At 38.9% G+C, this 26,153-nt stretch overlaps 3 protein-coding genes and 1 pseudogene across 4 annotated transcripts; 3 read left to right on the top strand and 1 right to left on the bottom strand.

Annotated features, from left to right (window-relative positions):
* Positions 1 to 8,589: 8,589 nt before the first annotated feature.
* On the top strand, positions 8,590 to 9,847 carry LOC101299624 (annotated as a pseudogene). The gene is made up of 3 exons (XR_183910.1): positions 8,590 to 8,979; positions 9,361 to 9,570; positions 9,673 to 9,847. The product of XR_183910.1 is annotated as an acid phosphatase 1-like (transcript).
* Positions 9,848 to 11,451: 1,604 nt separating this feature from the next.
* LOC101299337 (protein PHR1-LIKE 1-like) lies at positions 11,452 to 15,989 on the top strand. The gene is made up of 9 exons (XM_004289934.1): positions 11,452 to 11,606; positions 12,224 to 12,301; positions 12,388 to 13,004; positions 13,097 to 13,421; positions 13,502 to 13,578; positions 13,681 to 13,720; positions 14,560 to 14,617; positions 15,083 to 15,152; positions 15,348 to 15,989. The coding sequence occupies exons 3-9, from the start codon at positions 12,396 to 12,398 to the stop codon at positions 15,708 to 15,710; spliced, it is 1,542 nt and encodes a 513-aa protein (XP_004289982.1). The 5' UTR covers positions 11,452 to 11,606; positions 12,224 to 12,301; positions 12,388 to 12,395; the 3' UTR covers positions 15,711 to 15,989.
* A 611-nt stretch (positions 15,990 to 16,600) lies between these two features.
* On the top strand, positions 16,601 to 21,339 carry LOC101299045 (cellulose synthase A catalytic subunit 4 [UDP-forming]-like). The gene is made up of 12 exons (XM_004289933.1): positions 16,601 to 16,712; positions 16,792 to 16,990; positions 17,094 to 17,224; positions 17,329 to 17,395; positions 17,494 to 17,641; positions 17,751 to 18,363; positions 18,484 to 18,621; positions 18,799 to 18,924; positions 19,015 to 19,227; positions 19,335 to 19,856; positions 19,963 to 20,313; positions 20,415 to 21,339. The coding sequence occupies exons 1-12, from the start codon at positions 16,626 to 16,628 to the stop codon at positions 20,994 to 20,996; spliced, it is 3,177 nt and encodes a 1,058-aa protein (XP_004289981.1). The 5' UTR covers positions 16,601 to 16,625; the 3' UTR covers positions 20,997 to 21,339.
* A 2-nt stretch (positions 21,340 to 21,341) lies between these two features.
* On the bottom strand, positions 21,342 to 25,432 carry LOC101310492 (probable LRR receptor-like serine/threonine-protein kinase At4g08850-like). Its single transcript, XM_004292188.1, has 2 exons — positions 22,147 to 25,432; positions 21,342 to 22,055 (listed from the first exon to the last, which is right to left on the bottom strand). The coding sequence occupies exons 1-2, from the start codon at positions 25,430 to 25,432 to the stop codon at positions 21,682 to 21,684; spliced, it is 3,660 nt and encodes a 1,219-aa protein (XP_004292236.1). The 3' UTR covers positions 21,342 to 21,681.
* Positions 25,433 to 26,153: the final 721 nt, after the last annotated feature.

Below are 26,153 nucleotides of genomic sequence, written 5' to 3'. Positions count from 1 at the left end.
TAGTTATTTTTAATTATTTATTACACACTTTAGCCGACGAATATATTAATTGTTTCGTCGGCTAAAGTCTGGGAAAAAAACCGACGACATGTTTTTCGTCGGCTAACTGTGGGACTATAGCCGACGAAAAAAAAAATTTCGTCGGCTAAAGTCATCACCGACGACCTTTTCCCGACGACACTATAGCCGACGAGCCTTCGTCGGCTAAGATCTTAGCCGACGAATTAAGATAACAGGCCGACGAAAATTTTTCGTCGGCTAAAGTGCTTGTCCTGGTAGTGATCCTTGAAGGTTGCACGAACATTTCTGAGATTGATGACTCCATTGGTGAACTCGAGAAACTCGTTTTCCTGAATGTCACAGACTGCAAAAATCTCAAGAAGCTCCCGGAAACAATTGACAGGTTGACATCTCTGCAGGAACTAAACCTTTCTGGTTGTTCAAACCTTTCTCTTCATGCTAATACAGCTACTGATTTGAGGAATTTCTTCATCCTGTTATCAAATAAATCTTGGCAATCAATTTGGTCGCGGGTATCACCAAGCAGAAGTGTTGAACCAACAGGTTTCTCATTGGTACAGTTGCCACATTCTTTAGTAAGCTTGAACCTGGCTTATTGCAATCTATCAGAGATTTTCAGCGATCTTAGCATCTTCTCCTCACTAAAGAAGCTGGATCTAAGTGGCAATCCATTTGCGAGTTTACCTGGAAACATGAAGAGTCATACTGCGCTCGAGTCTCTTAATCTATACAGTTGCACAAACCTCATAATGATTCCGGAGGTTCCACCAAGTTTAAATTTTTTGAATGCAAGCAAGTGTACAGCAATGAAAATATATTCACCAAGTATTTTCACTTGGAAACTCCACGGTTGTCGCGAATTAGTTGAAGTAAGAAACCTCTTCAGTATAAAGCCATTGATCAGCGAGCTTGATGTGGAAATGATAAGAAATATGGGGTTGTACAATTTGGAACCCTTTGGAGGCACCGATGAGCTTGAAATGTTCAATTGCATGTCACATACAACAAGGACATGTCCCCTCCAGGTTCTCATTCTAACATTCTTGCTCACACTCATTTTTATATATATATATATATATATATATATATATATATATATATATAGAATTATCGTTTTTGAATAACTAGGTTTATATTGTTCAAACATATGAAACAGGGTCTGTATGAATGTGGTATATTCAGCATTTTCCTTCATGGAAACAAGATTCCTAATTGGTACAAGTACCGCCATGTCTATCATTGTTCCTTCCCATCCTAAACTCAAGATCACAGGCTTAAATGTCTGTGTCGTATACACAAGACGTGGAAAAATTGAGGATATTTGCACCTCACCGATTGTAAAAGCCAGTAACGAAGCGAAAGGTGTTATGTGGTCGTATTGCCCTGTCAGTGTAGGTCTTCCAAAAGAGAATGAAAAGATGTCATGGCTAAGCCATTGGCAGTTTGAGAATGACGAGTTAGAGTGTGGGGAAGAACTACGTGTTTCTGTGGATACCGACTACATGTATGTTCCGATCTTGATAAAGGAGCTTGCAGTCCAACTTGTGTACGAGCATAAGCATGAGCATGATGAAAATGAGGGCAAGGCATGTAATGGTATGCAATTATCAGATCATGATGTAGGTGTTGCAACTCAACACGAGGCACCTTATTGGAGCCAGGGTGTTCTCATCGGACATGTATCGGCACCGAAGTATCAAATTTGGCCGGGCACATACTTCCTTCGCAATCATCACAATGTAGTTTATCATATTCCAGTTGAAAGACCCGCCGGAAATATGCGTATATTTGAGCACCATCGTTTTGATGAGATGCGTGTCTTGGGACAAAAGAATCTTTTATGAGGAACCACTTTTGCTTATTAATTCATCGAATTCATATGTATATTTGTATTAGATGTATAATTTCGTGGAAGATTGGAGTACTACTGCAACGGTGGCTCGTGGCGCCATGAAATGCAAGGATGTGCCCTTTCTCCTGAAACCAGAGTACTATTATTTGTTTTAAACTGTATGGATGGTAGTAGTAATATGGCACGTTAATTAGCAAACACATAATTAGATATCAATATTTTTGAGAGTCTATAATGACAAATCAACTCTGTACAACTTTTACCTGACTTAAATCGAAAATTAATTCGTTTATAACTAAATAAAGTCATTTTACCATTATGCACAACTGATATACTTAACATATCGGTGCATGAATGTACAAACCAAAACACTAATCGGTAAAATCTTGTAGCTCATAATCAAAACCCTAAACCCTAGTTTTGAGGTAGCTATGAGCCTATGATACATAATCTTGAAAATGGGTGATATAAAAAACAAAAAAGAAAAGTGCCGGAGGGCGGGAAAATCAGAAAAGCCAAATCAACACAAAGCCGCGCTCAAAGGGTTTTACAAATTCTGAGTAGCACCCTCCACCATTCACTTTCCCATTCGCTCTTTTCATCAAACACATCTCGGCCTTCCTTTCAGTCCTTGAAAATTTCCAAAAAAAAACCCAACAAATTGCGCTGGGGAAACTTTTCAGAGGCCAAGAGGACGATGAGTTGGAGCCACCCAGATCTTTCATTGCAAGAATTGATGAAACTGGTTAAAGGATTCGTCGATATACTGATTCTGCTTTCTGGGTACCAATCCTCTGGTCGTCTCGCTCACTGGGACTCCCAGAATATCAAGAAGGCTTTTCAGTGGGGCCTCTTCTTCGAAAATGTGGGTATTCACTATTCACTTCTCCCCCAATTCATATTAAGTTTCAATTTGAAGGGTAATTCATATTTCTTGAAGCCTATTTGGTGTAAAGTTTTGATCTTTGGTGTTGTGTGATTAGTTTATGGGGAGCTTTAGCAGCTCTGATGATTATGTGGATTCTGTGATGGAACTTGATGGGGCTATTTCTGAAATGACATCTGCTGCTTCTTTCCCTAAGGTTATAGCTTTTTACAAGTTAATGTTTTGGTTGGTGTTTATTGGTTTATGGAGAAGTTTTAAGTCTAGTCTTATTAGATTAGTTGTTTTACTTCAGGGTCTTGCACATATGTCAAGTGTGACTCTTGGTACAGCACGGCGTTTTGTGTTGGAGCATCTCATCCATAGTTTACCTTTGAGAGATGCACATTTTAGAGCTTTGCTGACGGCAACTGTGGAGATGGATCTTGAGGAGTTATCAGGAAGTGATAGTGATTTTCTGAATGTGTATCTCAACAAGTTGAAGCTGGAGGATGCACCAATTCAGGAAGGCATTGAGCCGGCTAGAAAGTTTGGAGATTGCGGTGGTGATGGTTTGACTAAGTATGCGGTTCATGAGATCTTGAAGAGGTGGTCTGTGGTTTCTTTGATGGAAACGGTTGAGACAGGCTTGGATGTTGTTTCTCAAAGTGTCAGACATAGCAGTTGGAGTGAGTTTGATGATAACTTATTGAAAGAGCAGCTGAAGTGTGAAAATACTCCAGTGTAAGTGGAATTGTGTGAGTGTGTGTATTTGTATCTTAGAAAAGTGAATCATTGAGCTGGTGTAGTGAGTTCTATCCTATGTGTGAGAGTAGTATTAGTAAGAATAGCGAGTGTCTTGTCTCTTTTATTTTTCTTGGTTGACAGTCTAGTCTGTTAGTGACAGTATCTCACATTATTGACTTCTCTGGGGTTGCAGTTAATTAAGTCATGAATATTTCTTAGATACTTCACATGAGAAATCAAAATGTTAAATTTTCATGCTTTCAGGATCTCACTGCTATGGCCTGAACTGAAATATCTTGTGGCTGCTTATTCAGGACTGTCGACTGGTTGGTTGGTTGTCTGACATGGAACCGCTGGAAGTCAGATAGCCTCTCGTACTTTCTTGATAAGAGAACTGTTCAATTGGTCTCTGGTGCCAGCTTGGTATTTTCTACCCCTAAGATTCAGTGGGTACAAATTTTCCCACAGTTAAACTTCAATGATTTAGCAGGAGGCAGTGATGATGGTTTGTGCGAAACAATTGTAAGTCAGTCCAATGCCTCAAACAAATTACATTAAAGTTGTATTGATTCCTTGAAGGCTTGATTCTCTTCAGGAATACTTGTTTTCTAGTTTCATGGTCATGTGCTGCTATAGACTTGTGTATTATCACACATCTGCACATATGGGCATTATATAGTGTGCTTGAATTTAGTGTACCTTATCATGTAGTCAATTCCGTTGTCTATAATTGTGTTGTGTGCATTACATTTCTTCACCTGGTAAAGTCGTGATGTTAACTGTGAAAGCTGAATATATTAATTTCTTGTACTCGCACTATGGGTATTGGTTTTCCCCTCTTCAAACAGGAGCTCATGTTACTAGGATGCATTGCAAGCAGATGGACTTCTGTAATCGAGCATTTGGTGTCAGTTTCTTATGATTCTCGCACGATTTTGGAGCAATATCACGAAGTATGCAACTTACTCCAGGGAGAATCTACAACTCTTAGATCTAAACAGGAAGCAATCAGCCAGGTTAGTTATTAACTTCCAAGTATGTGTGTACATGCAGATTTTGAAAAGCATGACATGTTTGTTAGTTTATGTGTCCGTTCCTTTCAAGTAAATCTCTCACCACCATTGTCTGCTACTTTGCAGTTTTGTGTTGTGTGAGGTCTTTCTTACATCTTCATAATATTATCTTCCATTGCTCATCATAGTTGGCTTTTGTGTTGGAACTAGGAAACTGACATTCTTGAGTATCTGAGTGGAATGCTGGATGGGCATGTGCATCTGTTATGGAAAATCTGCCCAGCTCTTGGAGCCGTTGCAATTCCATTCTGGTATTTAAACACTATTTTATGCCATGCTTTGGTTTTGAATCAATCATCTTGTTAACGCAGGACCTGAAACGAGTGATTTGGTTTCGAATGATTCTTTTCTCCATTCAATCTGCGCTAAAAAATAACACCTTCCTTTATTTGCTATCAAGCACATTAGAATAGTTTTACCAAATAGTATACAATTCTTAAAAGCACGAGTACATGACTCATTGATGATATATTAGATGAAAGTGGACTGGTTTTGTCTCAATGAGATTCTAAAATCATCCTCTCTCCATGTTTATACTTACGCACTAACACTTGTTTTCAGTCCGTCTGTTTTCCAATTTAAGAAGGCAATAATTATGTTGCAGGACACCTTTGTTTAGCCTTTATTTGAGCGAAATTGAGATTCAAGTCAAGGGAGATCTTTCGACAATGAGGTTTTGTGTTTTAACTCCTTTCTCCCAAATGATTATTTGTACAGATTATATGTTTATCGCACAAAGACAATTCTGGGTCAATAGCAGCTAATACATGGTCATTTCCTTGTTGTAGATGTTGTGACTGTGCTCACAATAGGAAGGAGCACACTGACTGTGAGTATATTGACTTAAATCCATAGTAACTCCATTCCCTGAGTAAAGAAGAATGTTTGTATCCATTGTAGAAACCGTATCAGAAAAAATGCCAGCAAATAATTACTGCAAAACTCATTTGCAGGTGAACTTGCTCAGAGAATTTGGTACCTTTACGTTTTTCATGTTTATGGCTCTCGTCCAGTTGCCCATAGCTGATGGTTCTGCTAGGCTATTTTGAACTATCAGGTCAGTCTTCTGATGATGAGAATATTGATCCTCCATAACAGTGAATAATTGCTACTAGTAGTCAGTTATGTGATTTATGTCCTTAAAAATGTTAGATAAATCATCCCGACGTAAAGTCGGACTTTATATAACTGAATGTATAGGTTAAAATTTGAATGAGTAGCTGAAGCTTGACATTTGGAAGGATGTGATGCTTGTCATGAAGTAGCTTATTTTTTTCCAAAACTTGTGACTGAAATATCTCAAGTTTAATTGTCTAGATAATGATTTTGGAAACTATATGATACATGGAAGCCTTGCTTTGCCAAAGGGTGTTTTATCGTGAACATCATCTTCTTCGTCTTTACATGAACGTGGTTTTCGTTCATTCCTGGTTTCCTAGGTGCCCAGCTGGGGTTTATTCTCACTGCAGAACTGTTTTTCCGGGTAAAATGAACACTTTTGATAATATCTTTTCATTCATACACGTGTCGAACACTGTTTCGAAAATCCTCATGATCTTTGTAGGCCAATCTGTTATCGTGTACAAAGCGTGATCAACTATGTGTAAAGCTACATAAAGCTAACAGCAGTGTGATTAATCAGGTTACTATCGTTATCTGGGGATGGACGGTGTGATCTTTTGACGTAGGAGTGGACCTCATTCTACGTACAAGCTTCCAGGGAAGTTCACTATCAGTCTTTGGTCGAAGCAGAAGCAAAATACAACCCCATAAACATCAGTGACTGTGCAGAAATCAATCTACTCCAAAAGTGATTGGTCATCTATACCGACATTGCATCAGTAGAGGCAAGTTTCCATACCTTTCTGTAGAATGGGACCTTGGTGACCTGGATATGGTATCAAAGCAAAGCATATTGGACTCTTGATAATAATGTTTATCAACTTCGGCCAATGAGAATGTGACAGCATACAGATAACCTGCTGATGGGAACTGATACTTGAAAGCTTCACCTACATGTTCTTTTGTGAGCAATTGACGCTCTTGCCTTTACGCTCCTGCTCATATATTCTCTCTATAAAACAACTCAGCAGCTGAGGGTAGATAACAAGAGCCTAAAAATGAAGGATTCAAGGATGTCTAGCCCTTGGAGAATGCAGTGTTTGAAGTTGGGGAGGAGAATTGCCAGCACCGGGCCAGCAGTCACACTTGGTAGTGTTGAAAGTAGAGCATCATTGGGTTGTTTCCGCGGATCTCATCTTTTGAGGCAGCTGATTCGGAAGTTAGAGTTGCAATGCAGAAAAGCTTTGGGACGGCGAAAGAGATACGGCCAGTTCAGTTATGACATTCATAGCTATTCTCTCAACTTTGACAATGGTTTCGATGATCATGTCTTACCTCATAGCTTCCGATGATGATTTGTGCTTTCAAAAGAGTAGTTTCCCAGATACCATTGAAGGCACGGTGTTTTCCTTCAAGATGTATAGATATTTTCGAGTTTACTCGAGTCTGTATAGCATGCAACTTCCATTTCCATGTAGAATGTTGGCTGTTAGTAGCATGCCAAATTTTGTTTCAATGTCAACCTGTTGTCTCTGCAATGGCCTTTTTCATTGGTCATTTTTGTTGATAAGATGAAGGAGAAAACTGACCTTGAAAGTTCTGTTCTTAGTAATGCTTATTTCACATTCTCCATTTTCCTTTCAGGAGTGGATGAAGCATCTTTTTTCCTGTGAAAAAGATAATGAAAGATGAGTCAGCTTTGCACATTGGTTGGTCTTGGGTCCTCCACCATTCATCTCCATGATTCTTTGGTGTTTCAAGATCGAAACCATCCACAAACTATACCTAAATTGTGTTTCCTCCTCTTTTAAAAATGCCAAAGAATCCAAACTTCACCACTTACAGTTCAACATGGCAAACATTCCTAATGGATTACTCAATATTATAGTAAACCATCATGCTTCATCTACTTTTTGTTTTTTGTTTCCTGAGGCAGGTAGAAAACCAAATAGCTTGCATCAAACTTTCAAACCATGTCATCACTATGTTAATGCAATGAGTTTAGCCACTCATAGAAAGCAAGGAACATAGTAATGTTTTATGAAAAGAAAAAGAAGAAAAGAATAAGCAATTCATTGAATAACATGGGAGCCCTTCTAGTGAGGACTCTTAGTTGAGGACTAGTTAAGGACTTTTCGGTTTATGGTTTAATTGACCTATTTTTCGATCACATCTTGACATCTCATCCATTCAGTTTTTAGGTCTATATGTATAGATCAACCCTCCAAATTTTCAGCCAAATCTGTGATTGTTAAGGTAACAAACTATATCAAATTAATGAACGAACCGAATCTGTCAAACATGAAACGTTCAAGTTCATAATTGGTATATCACACTTATGAATGTCTTAACGATTTTCAATATGGTTGAAAATTTACAGAAATGATCTACTCATAAATACATATAAACTGAACGGTCAAGATGTGGATATAAGATCGAAAAGTAGGATAAGCCGAAAAATCTTCAACTAGGCCTCAACTTAAAGGTCCTCGTTAGAAAGACTTCCTGAATAACATATATCATCCATTTCATCACCAAGCATCAAAATCACTGTAAAGCTCGATGAGAATCACTTTTTAATTATTCAGTATGGGTGAGCCTTGTGATGGATCAAACACATCTTTGAGACCCATCATGTTCTTCATCAGTATGATGTGAATGCCTGAGCCTGACAATGCTGTATGATATTGAAGTTCCAAAAATTATGAGGCAGAATGGGTGCTACTTAATAGATCAGATAGTCCATACACCGTAGCAAACAATTCTCAAAATTATGATTGCCTCTCAATTTTGGTTTTTGTCCATTTGTCCATCATAAACATTCATTAATCCCCAAAATTGATTGCAAACCATGTGATCCCCAGTAAAAGACCATAACATTCATACCCCACAGCCCATGCCACTCTTTTTAATTTGCCTATCAAATGTTCTAAACTCACCCATTTCCACTCCCTCGGTCCCTCATTTTGCAAATGGGAAAGCTCATAGAGTTCCTGCTTTTGATCTCAAGCCTCTTCACTGTGGTTGCAGCAGATTGGAGCATTTTGAACCAGAAGAAGAAGAGTAACAATGGGGCAGTGGGAGATGGCTTGAAGAAGTACTGTGAGAGTTGGAGGATCAATGTGGAGGTCAACAACATTAGAGGGTTTGATGTGGTGCCTCAAGAATGTGTTGAGCACATAAGGAATTACATGACATCTTCTCAGTACAACGCTGACTCAGAGAGGGCCTTGGAGGAAGTCACTCTCTACCTGAGCAGCAGTTACTGCTGCACTTTGGAGGGTGATGGTAAAGATGCTTGGATTTTTGATGTTGATGATACACATCTCCACTATTCCTTATTTCAAGAAACATGGTTTTGGGTAAGTACAACTTCAAATTATATTCCACTATCTTATCAGAATGTTGTGTCGCCATTCCGAATCAAATAAATTCTTATTGTAACCAAAAAAATGAAAATAAATATATTCTTATTAATTTGAATATGCACGTGGTCTTAGATTCATAATCTGACAACATAACATGTCATTTATAAAATGAAAAAACATTATCTATCAACGTACGCATTACATTTATGAATAGTGTCTTCTTGCCAAATGAATGATCAATTTGTGCCTACAACATAGTTAGACTCGATATTGACAAGGAAACATTACAGACTAGATATTATACGGTTGTTGTTGTTCTTCTTCTACTGTGGAATGACTGACTAGGTAATTCTTATTTTGGAAAATTCAAACTAGGGGAGAGAAGCTGAATGCAACATCTTTGGAAACGTGGATGAAAGAGAGCAAGGCACCAGCTCTAGAGCACACTTTAAAGCTCTTCCATGATATTAAAGACCAAGGATTTAAGATCTTTCTCATCTCTACAAGGAGGGAGACCCTTAGATCTTCAAGCGTAGATAACCTCATTAAGGTTGGATACCATGGATGGACTAGTCTTGTACTAAGGTATGTGGCTCTACTACTAAGATCTCAAATCCCTCATTTTTAGGATGAACACATAAACAAACAATGACTAGATTCATGATGTATACCTCTAACACGTTACAGGGGTCTCGAAGATGAATTTATGGAAGTGCAGATGTACAAGTCTAAGGCAAGGCATCGACTGATCGATGAAGGTTACCGCATTCGGGGAATCATCGGAGACCAGTGGAGCAGTTTCGAGGGCCTTCCTGCTGCTAAAAGAACATTCAAACTACCCAATTCCATGTACTATATCTAGCTTGCAATTTCAGTCCACAGATCATTGCTGTATTAGGCTAAACAGCATAAACTTTGTCCTTTTGTTCAGTTCGATCAGTGTTTTTGAGTATCAAAGTATATTCTCCCATATTGCATTTGCATCCATGCATTGCAAAGTTGACAACTTGGTCATAATCTTGTATGAGTTGTGATCCCTACATAAAAATCCTTTGAATTATTCGGAGGAGCATAAATTATAGGAATTTGATAACTTGTGTAATTGTCTTTCTTTGCCAAACCAAAGAAGAGAATGCTTCCTCTCTCTTTAGCAATTTAAAACAGAGATGGTATAACTTGTTTGAATTGGACTCATAATATATGGCATGCATAGTTTTGCCTCATCAAGGTGATCAAGCAATTGCTTGCAACACAGTAAAGAAAGCGAAAATGAAAAAGAAAATTGAATTTTCTCATTGATGTTATAATCCTAGAAGCTATTGAAGGCGTGAAGCAGTTATGCAGTTGTCATCGTTTACAGCTTTTTCATGCCAAGACCAGCTCACCCTTTACAAGCTTTCATGCCAAGCCAAAGCTTTGACGATCAACTACTTTGTTGAGGTTACAACATCGAGTTGAAGGCTACCTATGAATATGTTTAGTTGTTTTAGGAGTATGTATTTGTGCATTTTACTAAAACAACACTTGTAAATTTTAAAAACTCCGAAACATGTCACTTACCAAAATAAGACAGGTTTAAAAGAGAAATCCTTACTATAGTGCATTCTTGGCCTTATATAGTGGAGTAAGTCATGTTGCACAATTTTCTTTTCAAAGTTTCTAACAATAGAAAGATTACTCAATGTCGCTTGTTATCCATCGTTATTAGTTGATAGTTTTTGTAGCATGAGTATTTAAAGTTGTGTTTAGAGCAATTTCATCGGAACAAATAATTTACAAAACAACAACATTAGAGAATTTCACTCTCATACAAGTACTCATTTTAGTTACAAACTCCCGTTACATTTTAGGTCAATTCCATACCGTAAGCCATATGAAGCTAGAAGCTTCTAGTTTAAATTCTTAAATTTAAATTGTAAATAAATACAAAAAGTTATATTTATTCACTATTATCATGATGCATTTTGTTTGTATCGGACTTTTTTACTATACATATATATATAGCTAGCATCAGCTTGATCCGTTCGATCATCTTGTTTTAAATTGCTAAATAATTAGACGGCTTACTGCTTAATGTATGTCATACAAATGTGTATAGCTATCGTTCGTATCCTCACGAAGCAAAAAGCCAAAAAGAGACGAATTAGAAAAAATGTCGACATATTGGTCGTTTGGGCAACTCCAAAGACCATTTCAATTATTTCTCAAAAAAAATAAAAAATACTGTGCAACGCTGAAAACCTTAGCCCCACCGTGCACCCCACTCTGAAACTCACCGTACACCCAATCACTAGCCGCCAAATGTGGGCCCCACGCCACGTATGCCCGTCGATTTCGAGGAAGACTGGTCAGCACGCACCTTGAGGCGCGTGGAGTAAATCACTGTTTTATTTTTGTTTTATTAGAATCAAGGAGAGAGAGATACCCAAAAGGGGGGCGCACACACTCGTCGTCCTCTCTCTTTCTCTTAATCGCCGGTGACGGAATTCAAAACACCCGCCTGTGACCCTAGACACCTCTCTCTCTCTCTCTCTCGTGGTTCACGATTCGATTCTTCTCCTGCGCCTTTCTGGTTCGTTTTGGCTTTCTTTTCTCGGTGCAGCTCGCTCTCAAATTTTTAGGTACGAATTTCAATTTCAATTTCAATTTTCAATATTGCTTTATGATAATTCTGCTTCAGGTTAGGGATTCTCAATTGGAATTCGATTCAATTAGGATTATTAGGTTCTGAATTGAATTGGTGCTCTCATCGTTTTGGTGATGAATAATGTGTTCTTTTGTGTTAAATTATTTGATGAAATTCTGATTCTGCGAGCTGGTTTTCGGTAATATAGCTGTAAGTATAGCTTTAGGATACATTTGAGAGGTAGAACTGTGAAAATTTTAATCGGAAAACATGAATTTGTAGCAGAAGGTTTTAAGATTATTTAAGCTAATCCAGAGTGTGAATATGTGATTGTGTTATGTACCAGTACAACTTACTCGTGAACTGGCTCAGAAATATGTTGAAGAGAAATTTGTTTTTTGTTTTTTATTGGAGAAGTTCTCGTGTGATAATCAGGGTTTCCGCTGGACTTGTAGTTTTAGGGGTTATTGTAAAGGCGGTGTGCGTTCTATTTGTCAATCTTTTTTCTTTCCAAAGATATGGGAGAATTTCTGTCATTTTTATGGCCGTGAAATGATTTTATTTTGTCATGGTTTGTGTTGGTGTTGACTTGCTTTTATTGATTATTCACAGGTAGAATTTGATGATTGGTTTCTGTGGTTGAGCAATAAGAACAAGAAATCAGGGTGTGTTCTGTAGGTTTTGAAGTTGGTAAGTGTCACCACTTTCACAAGCTTTGCTATTAGCTAATTAGTAATGACTATGAGTATTTACTGATGCTCAGTTTTCTGATTTAGAACTAGCAATGGAGGCACGCCCTGCCATTCGGAGATCAACTGCAAATAGTCACATGGGAGTCTCTGGAGCACTATCTTCATCTACACCAGTCCTTCAATCCCCTTCGCAGGAGACATACCCCAAGTTGCAAGACTCACAACAGGTTTCGATGGAAAGATCTGTTGTTCATGCAGGTCACTTGACATCTAACAGTGGTGTAATTGGTCACATAATTTCATCACCATCAAGATTCTCAACAGATCTTCACTACTCATCTATTTCGCCTCGTGAGAAGCAGTCAAGAAAGAGTCCTTTCATTTCACAGTCCTCAAGCTCTGCGTCTATACCATTATCACATTCTTCTCCTTCAGAAGCTTTTCAATCTACCGCGTCTTGTGCCTATTCCAAAGAAAACAGTCATTCATGGGGTACAGATTCTCTGCCAGGGTTCCTTGATTTTCCTGTAAATACCCCTGTTCAGAATAGTCAAATAGAGAGCAGTAGTTGTAGTGGCATTATGGCTGCTGCAGATGAGTGGCAGGAGTGGGCAAGCCAGCTAGTTACTGATGATGATGCTTTGACTTCTAACTGGAGTGATCTTCTCGTTGACGACAATGTTACAAATCTGGAACCAAAGGTTAAGACTCTCATGTGGCTGTTCATTATATGTATTTGAAATGAATAATGCATGGCCAAAAAACCAATTTGGATCTGATTTTGTTATTTCAGATGACATACCAGGTTCCCAAACCATCTTTGAATTTTTCAGCTCAGCAGTCCCTAGTTTCTCAGCAAGATCCTGCTTCATCTAGAGAACCATCTTTGAATTTTTCAGCTCAGCAGTCCCAAGTCTCTCAGCAACATCCTGCTTCATCTACAGAAATCATTCCTGCTCCATCTAGAGAAATCCTTCCTGGTCAATCTAAGGATATAATTTCTGTTACTACTACTCCTTCCTCAGCTAACAGTGCCGCAGCGAAGCCACGTATGCGTTGGACACCAGAACTTCATGAGTCTTTTGTCGAAGCTGTTAACCAACTTGGTGGTAGTGAAAGTGAGTACTTTATCTGGCTTCACAAATTATTAGCCCAAGATAAAATATTCTGCCCGAGTTAAACTTTTCATTTCTTACAGGAGCAACTCCTAAGGGTGTGCTGAAGCTGATGAAAGTGGAAAGCTTGACTATCTATCATGTGAAAAGTCACTTGCAGGTAAAAAACCTCCTTTACCAGTGTTTCTTGCTGATATTTTTTCTGGAATATTCTTTTTTTAAGAAGGAACTTTGTTTTTAATTGGAGATTTTTAATTTGCAGAAATATAGGACCGCTAGATACAGACCAGACTCATCAGAAGGTATATAGTAATTAACTCTGTGTAATATACATGCATGAATTTTTATCTAAATTCTGTTTGATGTTTTGTATAAATTTTGCATTAAAATATATTTTCTTAACATGTGATTACTTAGGCATGATTGTGGTCTGTTTCTCATTATGCTTTTGTCTCTCATCATATTTGAACCTGTAAATTTGAATTGTTCCTCTCATCAGAAGGTATATAGTGATTGACTTTGTAATGTACATGCATGAATTTATATCTCAGTTCTGTTTGATGTTTTGTATATATTATGCATTAAAAGATGTTTGCTTAGCCTGTATTTACTTAGGCATGATTGTGGTCTGTTTCTCGTGATGCTTTGTTTTTCTCTCATCATATTTGAACCTGTAATTTTGAACTGTTTTGGACACTGGGTTTTATTCAATTGTCTAGGTGAAATTATGTCAATGCACCATTTATATAATATAATATTTGTAGTGTGGGGCAGAGGTAACGGGCTCACCTAAACAAGCAGCAATTTGATACAAAGTGACAAAGATCTGTTCTTGTTAATTACAAATTCTTCTATGTTTCTTGTTAATAACAAAGACTAGTTCATTTTATTCTCACTTTTTATGGACGACATTATCCTATCAAATTATCTCATCATTTCTAAGCATTGCTAGAATTTTCTCATTTTGTGTCTCTTTTTAATCTTAGCTATTTCAGTTTTTCTTATTAATCCATCCACCAATACCATATTTATGTTGAAATGCTTGTTTTTGCTTCCTGGAGTTTCATGCTATACTCGATTAAGTGGCATTTGTATATGACCTTATTTAACATTGTATTGTGTTTTCAATGTCTTTCTGCAGGATCATTGGAGAAAAAATTAACTCCTCTCGAAGAAATGACATCTTTAGACTTGAAAACGTAAGCATCTGAAGAACACTTTTAACTGAATTCATTGCAACAGCTGATGAACCCCTTGTGGTTACCCAGTTACTGGGGTGTAGGTTGTTTGTCAGATTACACACGTTACACATTTACAAATCTTAAATTTGCATAACCAGAGGTTCTTCCCCATTTACTGTGTATACTAGTGTATCATAATTTTTTTTTTTCAAAGCTTTAGGGCTCTGCGTTAAAGGTTTCCTTTAACTAGCTGTTCACTCACTAAGAGCAGTTGGTGGGGGATGGGAGTAGATCCGAAAAGATGCCTGACATTTGCTTCAATTGCTCAAGTATAGCGAGCAATATGAATGCAATTAAGATATAATTGGGTCTAACAGAATGCCAAATGTCACATATGATATTTGTGACTGTCAGTACAGGTTTGATTGTGACATTTCATCTTTCTCTCCCATACTTATCCATTATTTCTTATTTTGGTTATAGGGGTATCGAGATCACTGAAGCTCTGCGACTGCAGATGGAAGTTCAGAAGCGGCTGCATGAACAGCTTGAGGTATGAATTTGCTCGTTCAAACAAAAGAAAAAAGGATTTTCTTGGTAACTTATTTGATCCCTAATTTCTCACTTGCATATAGTAATGAAACTTCACCTTCTCAGTGTCTGTTTGTCTTATCGTGTATTATTGAGCTTTCCTGTGTTTCTCTCTGGGTAATTTTCAGTGTGATTTTTTTGACTTTCCCCTCTGCAGATTCAGAGAAATCTACAGTTACGAATTGAAGAACAAGGGAAGTACCTTCAAATGATGTTTGAAAAGCAATGCAAATCCAGTATTGACAATATGAATGCGTCGTCATCCGGTGTGGAAAATCCTTCTGCTCAGCCTTCTGAGGCAATGCAAGTTTCTCCTGATAAAAGTGAATTGGAGACCTCCAAGGTGGAGCATGACAAGACCAAACATGATCCTGCCAAATCCATAGTTGCATCAGCAGAATGTGCTGAGGAGCCTATAGGAAAGCAAAAGTCCCCTGAAACTGAAGCTCCCACGGATTCTGAGCCGGATGTTTGTATGTCCAGTTCCCAACCTCCTAAGCGTCCCAAAATTAAAGAATAGCAGTATCATCTGTTAAACCAGTATTAGACTGACCAATCATTCTTGATTATAGATGGTTTTAAATTTTAAGATAGGCTTGGTTGCCTAAGAAAAAGAGCTTTTCTGGTCTTTTTTCTTTTTTCATCTTCTGATTTTAATATGATAATATTCGCATCAGCATTGAATAATGCCTATGCAGTCAGCAGTCTGTTCTGTCTTGCTGATGGTTTTAAGTTAATTAGCCAGAGTCTTGATCCTAATGCAGTTAACCTTATGACTAATAGCTATCTATTGTTAATTCATCATTTCTATCACTTCATGTAATTACTGGAGACCATGATTATGCACAAATAATCTACAGATTTGTGTGGCTAATGAGTGAAGCGCATTTGACATTTCTATACGAGCATATAAACAGTTGAAGAAATTTGAGAATGGCAGAATCCTTATGAATTTTTGGTTAGATTTTGTGTCATAAATCATAGATGAATGACGAGTTACCTTTCTAGCACAGTAAGGATTGAGAAGTTTTTTTGAGAGGAATTGATAAGTTGGGTACATGACAGATAGAGAAGGTCAAGGTGTATGTACATCATTTTTATTGTCTATTTAATAAAAGGAAAAAAAAGTTTGGTGTCTACTTCAGAGACACCTTTGATTCTAAGCTAACTAGCCATGGAGATCTTTAACATACCAAGCAAACAAAGCAAGCAAACCCAAAGACTCTCTCACCTGTAGTTTCATGAATAACGTCTCTTAGACTCAAACCTATGACTTCCCAACTCACAGTAGGTAGAGACAACACACTCACACTTCCATATTATTCTTTTACAAGCTCCAGACATACCAATATAATGCCCTCCTTCCCTTTCCTCCTCTCTCACCATCCATCTTTGGATCAGTTGTATCTCCTTAGTTTTGGTTGCATTGCTTGCCATGGCCTCAAACTCCATGGCAGGCTTGTATACTGGTTCTCACAACCAAGGTGAAGATGAACTACATGCGTTGCGCGCCACTGAAGAGGTACAACTCCTATAGCCTATGAGCCTTTTTGATATCAGCATTTGTGTCTGTTGATGTTAACTTGTTGCGTTTGATGCAGAACCTGCCTCCAACACGGCAGTCAGTGTCGAAAGTATGCAGAGTTTGTGGAGATGATATAGGATTCAAAGAAGGTGGCGAGTTGTTTGTGGCCTGCCATGTGTGTGGCTTCCCAGTTTGTAGGCCTTGTTATGATTATGAGAGGAGTGAAGGCAACCAGTGTTGCCCTCAGTGCAATACTCGATATAAGCGTCACAAAGGTACTTAGTGTACAGATAAATCTCATGAGTAAATCACCTCTGATTTTCTTATTATTCTATCTAATGACATGTTGCCTTGGACCTTCAATCATATAACCTGTAGGTTGTCCTAGAGTTGCTGGAGACGACGAAGACTTTGATGCAGATGATTTTGATGAGGAGTTTCAGATTGTCAAGAATCACAATGATCATGACTCTTCTGAGGAGAAAAATCATGCCATTGATGTTCCTTCGGTAATTAATCTAGTCTAGTTGTTGTTTTCAAAGATATTATAGTTCATTTTGAGCACTAGACGTGATCATAAGGTGCCAAAGTGATCATTTGGTGAGTTTTGCAGGAGAATGGAGACCATAATCAACAGAAATGGCAAACCAATAATCAACCCTTCTCAGTTCAAGGAAGTGGTGAGGATATAGAAACTTGTATATTACTATAATCAAAAGGGACTTCAATTCTTTGAGGAAATTGCATATTTTAATTTGTGTATTTTCGGTCTCTGTAGTTAAGGATTTTGAAGGCGACAAAGAAGCTTTGGGTAGTGCAGAATGGAAAGACAGAGTGGAGAAGTGGAAAGTGAGGCAAGAAAAGAGAGGCTTGGTGAACAAATATGATGGAAATGATGATGATCAAGGCCTAGAAGATGACTTCCTGTAAGCTCATTTTGTAAACTTTAGCTATACTTCAGAATTGTTTACCAAATTTTGTCGACCGAGTGATATAGTAGTAGTTCTCATTTATTCAAGTGTAACTTTTGTGCAGAATGGCTGAAGCTCGGCAACCACTATGGCGAAAAGTCCCCATCGCCTCGAGCAAAATCAGCCCTTACCGCATAGTCATTGTCATGCGGCTTGTGATTCTGGCCTTCTTCTTTCATTTCCGTATCTTGACTCCAGCCTATGATGCTTTTCCCCTGTGGCTCATATCTGTGATTTGTGAGATATGGTTTGCACTCTCTTGGATACTTGACCAGTTCCCTAAATGGCAACCTATCAACCGAGAAACTTACTTGGACCGCCTGTCCTTGAGGTTTGAGCGTGAGGGTGAGCCTAACACTCTAGCTCCAGTTGATGTCTATGTGAGTTCAGTGGACCCTCTCAAGGAGCCTCCAATCATTACTGCAAACACAGTTCTATCCATATTAGCCGTTGACTACCCAGTTGACAAGGTGTGCTGTTATGTTTCGGATGATGGCGCTTCAATGCTTCTTTTTGATGCACTATCTGAGACTGCTGAGTTTGCAAGAAGATGGGTGCCATTTTGCAAAAAGCATACCATTGAGCCAAGGGCTCCTGAGTTTTATTTTTCTCAGAAGATTGATTACTTGAAGGACAAGGTTCATCCGAACTTTGTCAAGGAGCGCAGAGCCATGAAGGTGAGCAAAAAATAACAGATGAAGAAATTACTTTAGTCTTTTGCTATATTGTTACAAAATTTTGATAACAAATATGTAAGGTCTAATATAAAAGATCTTTTTTCGTGTGTGGTACTGCAGAGAGAGTATGAAGAATTCAAAGTGAGAATTAATGCATTGGTAGCAAATGCTCTGAAGAAACCTGAAGAAGGATGGGTGATGCAGGATGGTACTCCATGGCCTGGTAACAACACTCGTGATCATCCCGGAATGATTCAGGTATAACAATGTTATCCCTGTTCTCTTTTTTCCTAGCATATCCATGTTGTCCAATGCGGTTTTTATGTTGGACTTCAGCTTTATCAGTAGAAAATTAGAGAGAGGGAAAGGTAGAGAAAATGCATACAAAAATGCTTGCTTTCACTAGTCACTGACAACATTTGGCTTGCTTTGCAGGTTTATCTGGGAAGTGAGGGAGCTCTGGATGTGGATGGTAAGGAACTGCCACGTCTTGTGTATGTTTCTCGTGAGAAGCGTCCTGGATATCAACATCACAAGAAAGCTGGTGCAATGAATGCTATGGTGAGTTGGTGTAAATTTAATTTGGGTAATGCTATATTGAGGTGAGACTGGTGCATTCAGCAATGTTTAAAATTTGGAAATGATCAACAGGTTCGAGTTTCTGCAGTGCTTTCTAATGCACCTTTCATGTTGAATCTGGATTGTGACCACTACATCAATAACAGCAAGGCTATAAGAGAAGCTATGTGCTTCCTAATGGATCCTCAACTTGGAAAGAAGCTCTGCTATGTCCAATTCCCTCAAAGGTTTGATGGTATTGATCTTCATGACAGATATGCAAATCGGAATACTGTTTTCTTCGATGTAAGCAACACTAAAGCTTCAATTTAAAATTAACATTCTTTATTAGAATACAGAATTCACTGCCTGCAAATACTTAGCTCAAAGCTTTGACTGTGTTTTGGTGATAGATCAACATGAAAGGGCTAGATGGGATCCAAGGACCGGTATATGTTGGTACGGGGTGTGTCTTCAATAGGCAGGCATTGTATGGTTATGATCCACCAGTGTCAGAAAAGAGACCTAAGATGACATGTGACTGCTGGCCTTCATGGTGCTGCTGTGGCTGCTGTCGTGGGGATTCGAAGAAGTCCAAGTCTAAGAAGGGTGGAGTAAGAAGTCTTCTTGGGGGACTTTACTCAAAGAAGAAGAAAAAAATGATGGGGAAGAACTATGTGAGGAAAGGGAGGGGACCAATGTTTGATCTTGAAGAGATTGAAGAAGGGTTTGAAGGTTATGATGAGTTGGAGAAATCATCTCTCATGTCACAGAAAAACTTTGAGAAACGATTTGGACAATCCCCAGTTTTCATTGCTTCCACTCTCATGGAAAATGGTGGGCTCCCTGAAGGGATTAACAGCACAGCACTTGTTAAGGAGGCCATTCATGTTATTAGTTGTGGCTATGAAGAAAAAACTGAATGGGGAAGAGAGGTGACTTGCATTATGATGAACTTTTCTCTATGTTTACAGATTCAAAATATTTCATGTGGAGACTACAGAAACTAAAATGATTACTTTTGTTGGTTTCTCTTTGCAGATTGGGTGGATTTATGGTTCAGTTACAGAAGATATTTTGACCGGCTTCAAAATGCATTGTAGAGGATGGAAGTCAGTCTACTGTGTGCCAAAGAGACCAGCTTTCAAGGGTTCTGCTCCTATCAATTTGTCAGATCGTCTGCACCAAGTTCTGAGATGGGCACTTGGCTCTGTCGAAATCTTCCTCAGTCGTCACTGTCCCTTATGGTATGCATGGGGAGGAAAGCTGAAATTGTTGGAGAGGCTTGCTTACATTAACACCATAGTCTACCCTTTCACTTCCATTCCCTTACTTGCCTATTGTACTATTCCAGCTGTTTGTCTTTTAACTGGAAAGTTCATCATCCCCACAGTAAGTACTTTTGGACATCAGTTGAGAAAGGCCAACTGGAAATCAAACTAAATCTCATTATATCTTTTTTGGTTTTCTAATTAACATTTCATTCTTTGCAGCTAAACAACTTTGCCAGTGTATGGTTCCTGGCTCTTTTCATCTCCATCATTGCAACCAGTGTGCTTGAGCTCAGATGGAGCGGTGTTAGCATCGAAGACTTGTGGCGTAATGAGCAGTTTTGGGTGATTGGTGGTGTCTCTGCACATCTCTTTGCCGTCTTCCAAGGCCTCCTCAAAGTCCTTGCTGGTGTTGACACCAACTTTACAGTCACATCAAAAGCAGCAGAAGATGCTGAGTTTGGGGAACTCTACCTGTTCAAATGGACTACGCTTCTCATACCACCAACAACCCTTATCATCTTGAACATGGTGGGAGTTGTGGCTGGAGTTTCTGATGCTATTAACAATGGCTACGGCTCATGGGGTCCGTTGTTTGGAAAGCTCTTCTTTGCCTTCTGGGTCATTGTTCATCTCTACCCTTTCCTCAAAGGTTTGATGGGCAGGCAAAACAGGACTCCCACCATTGTGGTACTATGGTCAGTTCTACTTGCTTCCATTTTCTCATTGGTTTGGGTAAGAATTGATCCCTTCTTGGCTAAGCAAACTGGACCAATTCTTAAACAATGTGGGGTGGATTGCTGAGTCATGAGAATGCTGTTGGTGTCTTTTGTTTACCTTCTTCATTGATTGTCTTTGAAGTAATGCAAATTTTGCTTCGTTTTTTTTTTTTTTTTAAATGTTCTAAGGTGATGATTTGTATATTACACTATCCATAGTTCCATACATTCACTAATGTTCAGAGGGATTTCCAAATCAGTGTTCCTCATTTTTTCTTTGATGATATATTATTTTTATTAGAAGCATGGCTTCTAGAAATTTACAAGCACTGAGACCAGCCTAAAATATGGAAGAATAACTGTCTCTAAAAGTCAACTTTGAACAATAACAAAAGGTTTGACTAGATGCAAAGTATTTAGTTAGTCATAAAAAAGAAAAAAGACAGGTATGATGTGATTCCTTAGTATCTACACATTTCTTACTACATTTTTTATGAGAAACAGTGGGAGCAAGCTGTTTGAAAGCCAATTCTTCACCAGAAACCATTTGGAAATAGGATTTTTGCAGAAATGTAGGGGACATGAGGTTTAGCAGGTGAAATGTAGAAGCAACTTGTATATGAAACTATCTCTAAGCTGAGGTTATACACTATACAATACAAGTATACTTAACCTGGGCTAGACCCCCAAGATTATTTTCTCAAGACATCTATAATACAGACATAAAGATTATGTTGACAAAAATACAGCTACACTAGTATCATTCCCTTCTATTTTTGAAGTTCAGTTAGTTTGTTGATGGTTAACATACCAAATGGTTCAGAAATGTAAGGCTGTGTCTGAGCTGATAATTCTTGTGCCACAAACCGCATCGTGGGTCGTAACTCTGGACGATAACGTGTGCAGGCCAAGCCTATGCTCACCACAAACACTACTGCCTCTGCCAATTCACCGGTCGGAGGCTCCAGCCTTTGGTCTATCGCATCTTTCAAAAGCATTTCTGTGTTGTCCTGCAATGTTTTTGATGACTCTAGTAGAGCTTCTAGCATTTCCCCTGGGTGCCTTCCCATCAGGACTTCTAGTGCTAGCACTCCAAAACTATATACATCACACTTATCTGTCACCTTCATAGTGTATGCGAGCTCTGTGCATAAAGAAGAAACACAATTAGCCACATTAATATTTTAGTCACATAAAGATGAGTCAATAATAAACAAACTTGAGTGTTACATTACCAGGTGCCATGTAGCCATAAGAACCAGCAACACTGGTCCAGTTGGATGAATCCGGGCTCAACAGTCTTGCTGTTCCGAAATCTGATAGCCGGGGCTCAAAATCCCACTCCAGCAGCACGTTGTTGATTGAAACATCCCGGTGTACAACTGGGGGAGAGCAGTCATTGTGCAGGTAAGAAAGAGCATGAGCTAGTCCTTGCACAATTCTGACCCTTGTTGCCCAGTCAAGTTCTGCATTCCCTTCGACCCCATACAATGCTTTTCCGAGACTTCCTCTCTCTAAATATTCATAAACCAAGAACATGGAACCTCTCCTTGAACAGAATCCAAATAACTTGATGATGTTCCGGTGCCTGACATGTGTCAAAGTTCGAATTTCATTCTCAAAACTTTGTCGATTTATTGCTGGAATGTCACTAGAGTCAGACATGTTAAGCTTCTTGACTGCAACAATTTGACCTGAAAGAAGCTCAGCTTTGTAAACCCTTCCAAACCCTCCTTTTCCAATGCAGTACTTCTCATCAAAGTCCTCTGTGGCCTTCACAATTTCCCCGAATGTAAACTTTACTTCTCTTTCCCATATGTTCGACTCAAAACTCTCTGACTTCTTAGAACTTTTGGTTTCCTCATCATGCAGCTCAGATTTCTTACGGAAAATAAGGATCAGAGCAATAACAGTTACAATCACTATTAAACCACAAATAGGAACAAGGACTCCAATAAGAACTTTCTTGTTGTTATTCTTGGACTTTCCACTAGAGGAATTGCATGCAGTTAGTCCTGCACCTCCACACAAACCAGAATTGCCAACAAAAGCATTTGCCGGTGCTGTTTGGAAAATTCCACCAGTTGGGATTGGACCAGTCAAGTTGTTGTAAGAAAAATCATAGCTGTCTAGACTAAGCATGTCAGAAAATGCTGATGGTATTTCTCCTGACAGATTGTTGTGTGAGACATTGAGAATCACCAACTGTGTGAGCTTGCCCAAGTTTGAAGGTATGTCTCCTGAGAGCAAATTGCTGCTAAGATCCAACAAGTACCTCAATTCCGAGTTACCAATCTCTTCCGGTATTTCACCTGATAACTTGTTGTGGCTCAAGTTTAAACTTGTTAAGCTCTCAAATGTGCCAGTTTCGTCTGGTATTACCCCTGTGAAATTGTTATCAGACAAATCAAGAGTCTGGAGCTTAGTCAACTGGTGGATCTGCGGGATGGTTCCTGTGAAGTGGTTCCTGCTGAGGTTGAGAGTGAACAACAAGCTTAGATTCCCAATACCAACTGGGAACTCCCCACTGAATTCATTAGAACCTAGTGTTAGATACTGCAAGTTTGCCAACTTCAGAAGCTCAGCTGGAATTTGACCAGAAATTCTGTTTCCATCCATACGCATGTCAGTGATGTTTATGCACTCTCCCCAATCTGGTGAGAGTTCACCAACAAACTTGTTGTGACCAAGATAAATTTCTTCAAGACTAGGATGGACACCAAATGCATTGGTAATATTTCCTGTGAATTGGTTCTCATCAAGCCGGACTCTAGTTAATGCAGTACAATTTCTCAAGCACTCGGGTAATGGCCCTGTGAAGTTGTTGATATTCACTGTGAACTGTTTCAAAGAGAATCCACTGCACAACTCTGGTGGCAATTCTCCAGAGAAGCTGTTGTTCGAAAAGCTAAGATATACCAAGCCGGGACTATACTTCCCAAAATCACTAGGAATAGTTCCAGACAACTTATTGGTGAAGACAGAAAAGCTCTGGAGGTTAGTGAGGAGAGAAATGGTCTCTGGCAACTTCCCCTCAAGTTGGTTTGTATTGACATCAAAGACAGTCAATGAAGTCATGTTCCCAATCTCTGGGGGGATGGTGCCACTGAGGTCATTGGAAAAAAGCTGTACACTCTGAAGATTAGTGAGATTCCAGAATGACTTAGGAATCGGCCCGGATAGCTGGTTTCCTGAAAGATCCAAATTTGTCATAGCTTGCATGTTTCCTATCTCTGGGGGAATTGGGCCAGTGAAATTATTATTGTACAGAAAGAGGAGATCAATATTTGTCAATAGGCCAATTTCTGGTGGAATGTTCCCACTGAACTTATTGTTTTGGAATTGAATAGAGACCATTGCAGTCCAATTGGAGACCAGAGAAGGTAAGATTGGCCCAGTAAGTAGATTTTCAGATAACCCCAACTCCTTCAAGTTGTTGAGATTGGACAAGGACAGAGGCAGTTCCCCACTGAGTTTATTCCCAGCCAAGGCCAAAAAAGTGAGGTTGAGGCAAAGACCAAGCTCAGAAGGGATTGAAGACATCAAGGAATTCTCTCCAAGGTTAAGGTGTTGAAGCTCCTTGAGTTGGCCTATAGAGGATGGGATTTCTCCTTCAAGGAAATTGGTTATCAGTTCAATAAGTTCAAGACTAGATATCGAACCTATACCTTCAGGAATTGGACCTGTAAAGTTGTTCACTCCCAAATAAAGGTGTTTAAGGTTGGGAAACTTATATGGCATTGGGGATTGAAAATGGTTGTTTGTGAGATTCAGATATTCAAGCTTGACTAGATTGGTAAGTACCACTTCTGGTATTTGACCAGTCAAAGCATTTTGAGACAAATCCAGGAATGTCAAGTTCCTACATTCAGATATAAATTCTGGGAATTCTGAATCTAAACTGTTGAGAGACATATCAAGAAATGTCAACACTGGAAAGCCTGAAAATTTAGACCAATCAGGAGGCTCTAAGTAGTTACTTCCAAGAAGGAAATATTGTACCTTTTTGAGATTGTCAAGCTGATATGGAATGGCACCAGTGAGATTGTTGTTGTAGAGACTGAAATACTCAACCTGGTTTAGCTTCCCCATTTCCACAGGAACTTCATTTACAAAAAGATTGTTGCCCAAATCCAAAGTTGTGAGCTTGGTGAGGTTGCCAATGGCAGATGGAATTGGCCCTGTGAAATTGTTGCCATTGAGGTTAAAACGGGTGAGATTGAGAAACTGGGTGAAGTCCAGTCCTGTCAGTGTTGCAGTGAGGTTGAAGTTTGAGAGGTCAATCTGGGAAACTGTTTTGGTTTTGGGGTCACAGACAATGGAGGTCCAGTTGCAAAGGCTGTTGATGTTTGTGAGGGACCATGAACTGAGAGAAGGTGGGGGAGAATCAAAGCTGCTCTTCCAGCTTACCAAAGCCTCTGCTTGTGTTGTGGGGGAAGAGGTTGCCAACAATGGTAGCCAGGAAAGCAAGAGAATGTGAAGCAGAGGGAGAAGAGGATGAGGTCTTGGAAAACCTCCCATGGTTTGCAAAGTTTACCAATTGATGTTATGTTGGATCAAATATATATAAAGGCTGCAGCTAGCACTGGGTCCATTTTTGGTTCAGTCCTAATTTATTGTCCAACTACATCAAAGGGGATCCTAGCGTTGTATGTATGGGGTGAGATTGATCATGGTCTCATAGATTAGCTAAATTGCCACTTGTGATATTAAGATTTTTAAAAAGAGTTAGGTGAATTGACTTTTAGGGAAAGTTTAAGTGAGGCATGCTAATGCTGTGGATTTATATGCCCAGCAATTTCTGTGAAGATTCTTGTGCTAGTAAATGTTGAATATCCACAGCCAACCAACAACCAAGTTGGGGTGGGTCTTCCATCCTTAAGCTTATAACTGGAAACTGTATATTCACACGGTTTCATCTGTATTCTGTAAGCTAAACATGTAATTTGTCCCATGCCATGCACTGGTTGTCAGACTGGTTTTCATTTTTTATTTTTACTCTTCATCAAGTTTCATTCAAGTTGATCAAACTGATAACTGAGCTTGTGAAATATTTGTTATTAGGATTTAATTTTTACTATACTAATTAAATATATTTTGTATTTGTTGAATTGTAGCAGCGTGCGTTATGTGTTGTGTAAAACACGAGTCATGTCGTAAACCACTAAATCGTATGTACGTATATGTGTATCACATTGTTTGTCAGGTACTTTTCTCTCGACTACAACCCGGTATATATGCA

The sequence above is a fragment of the Fragaria vesca genome, linkage group LG2 (assembly GCF_000184155.1).
Source record: "Fragaria vesca subsp. vesca linkage group LG2, FraVesHawaii_1.0, whole genome shotgun sequence".
Taxonomy (NCBI): domain Eukaryota; kingdom Viridiplantae; phylum Streptophyta; class Magnoliopsida; order Rosales; family Rosaceae; genus Fragaria; species Fragaria vesca.
This window is presented reverse-complemented; position numbering and strand designations above follow the sequence as displayed.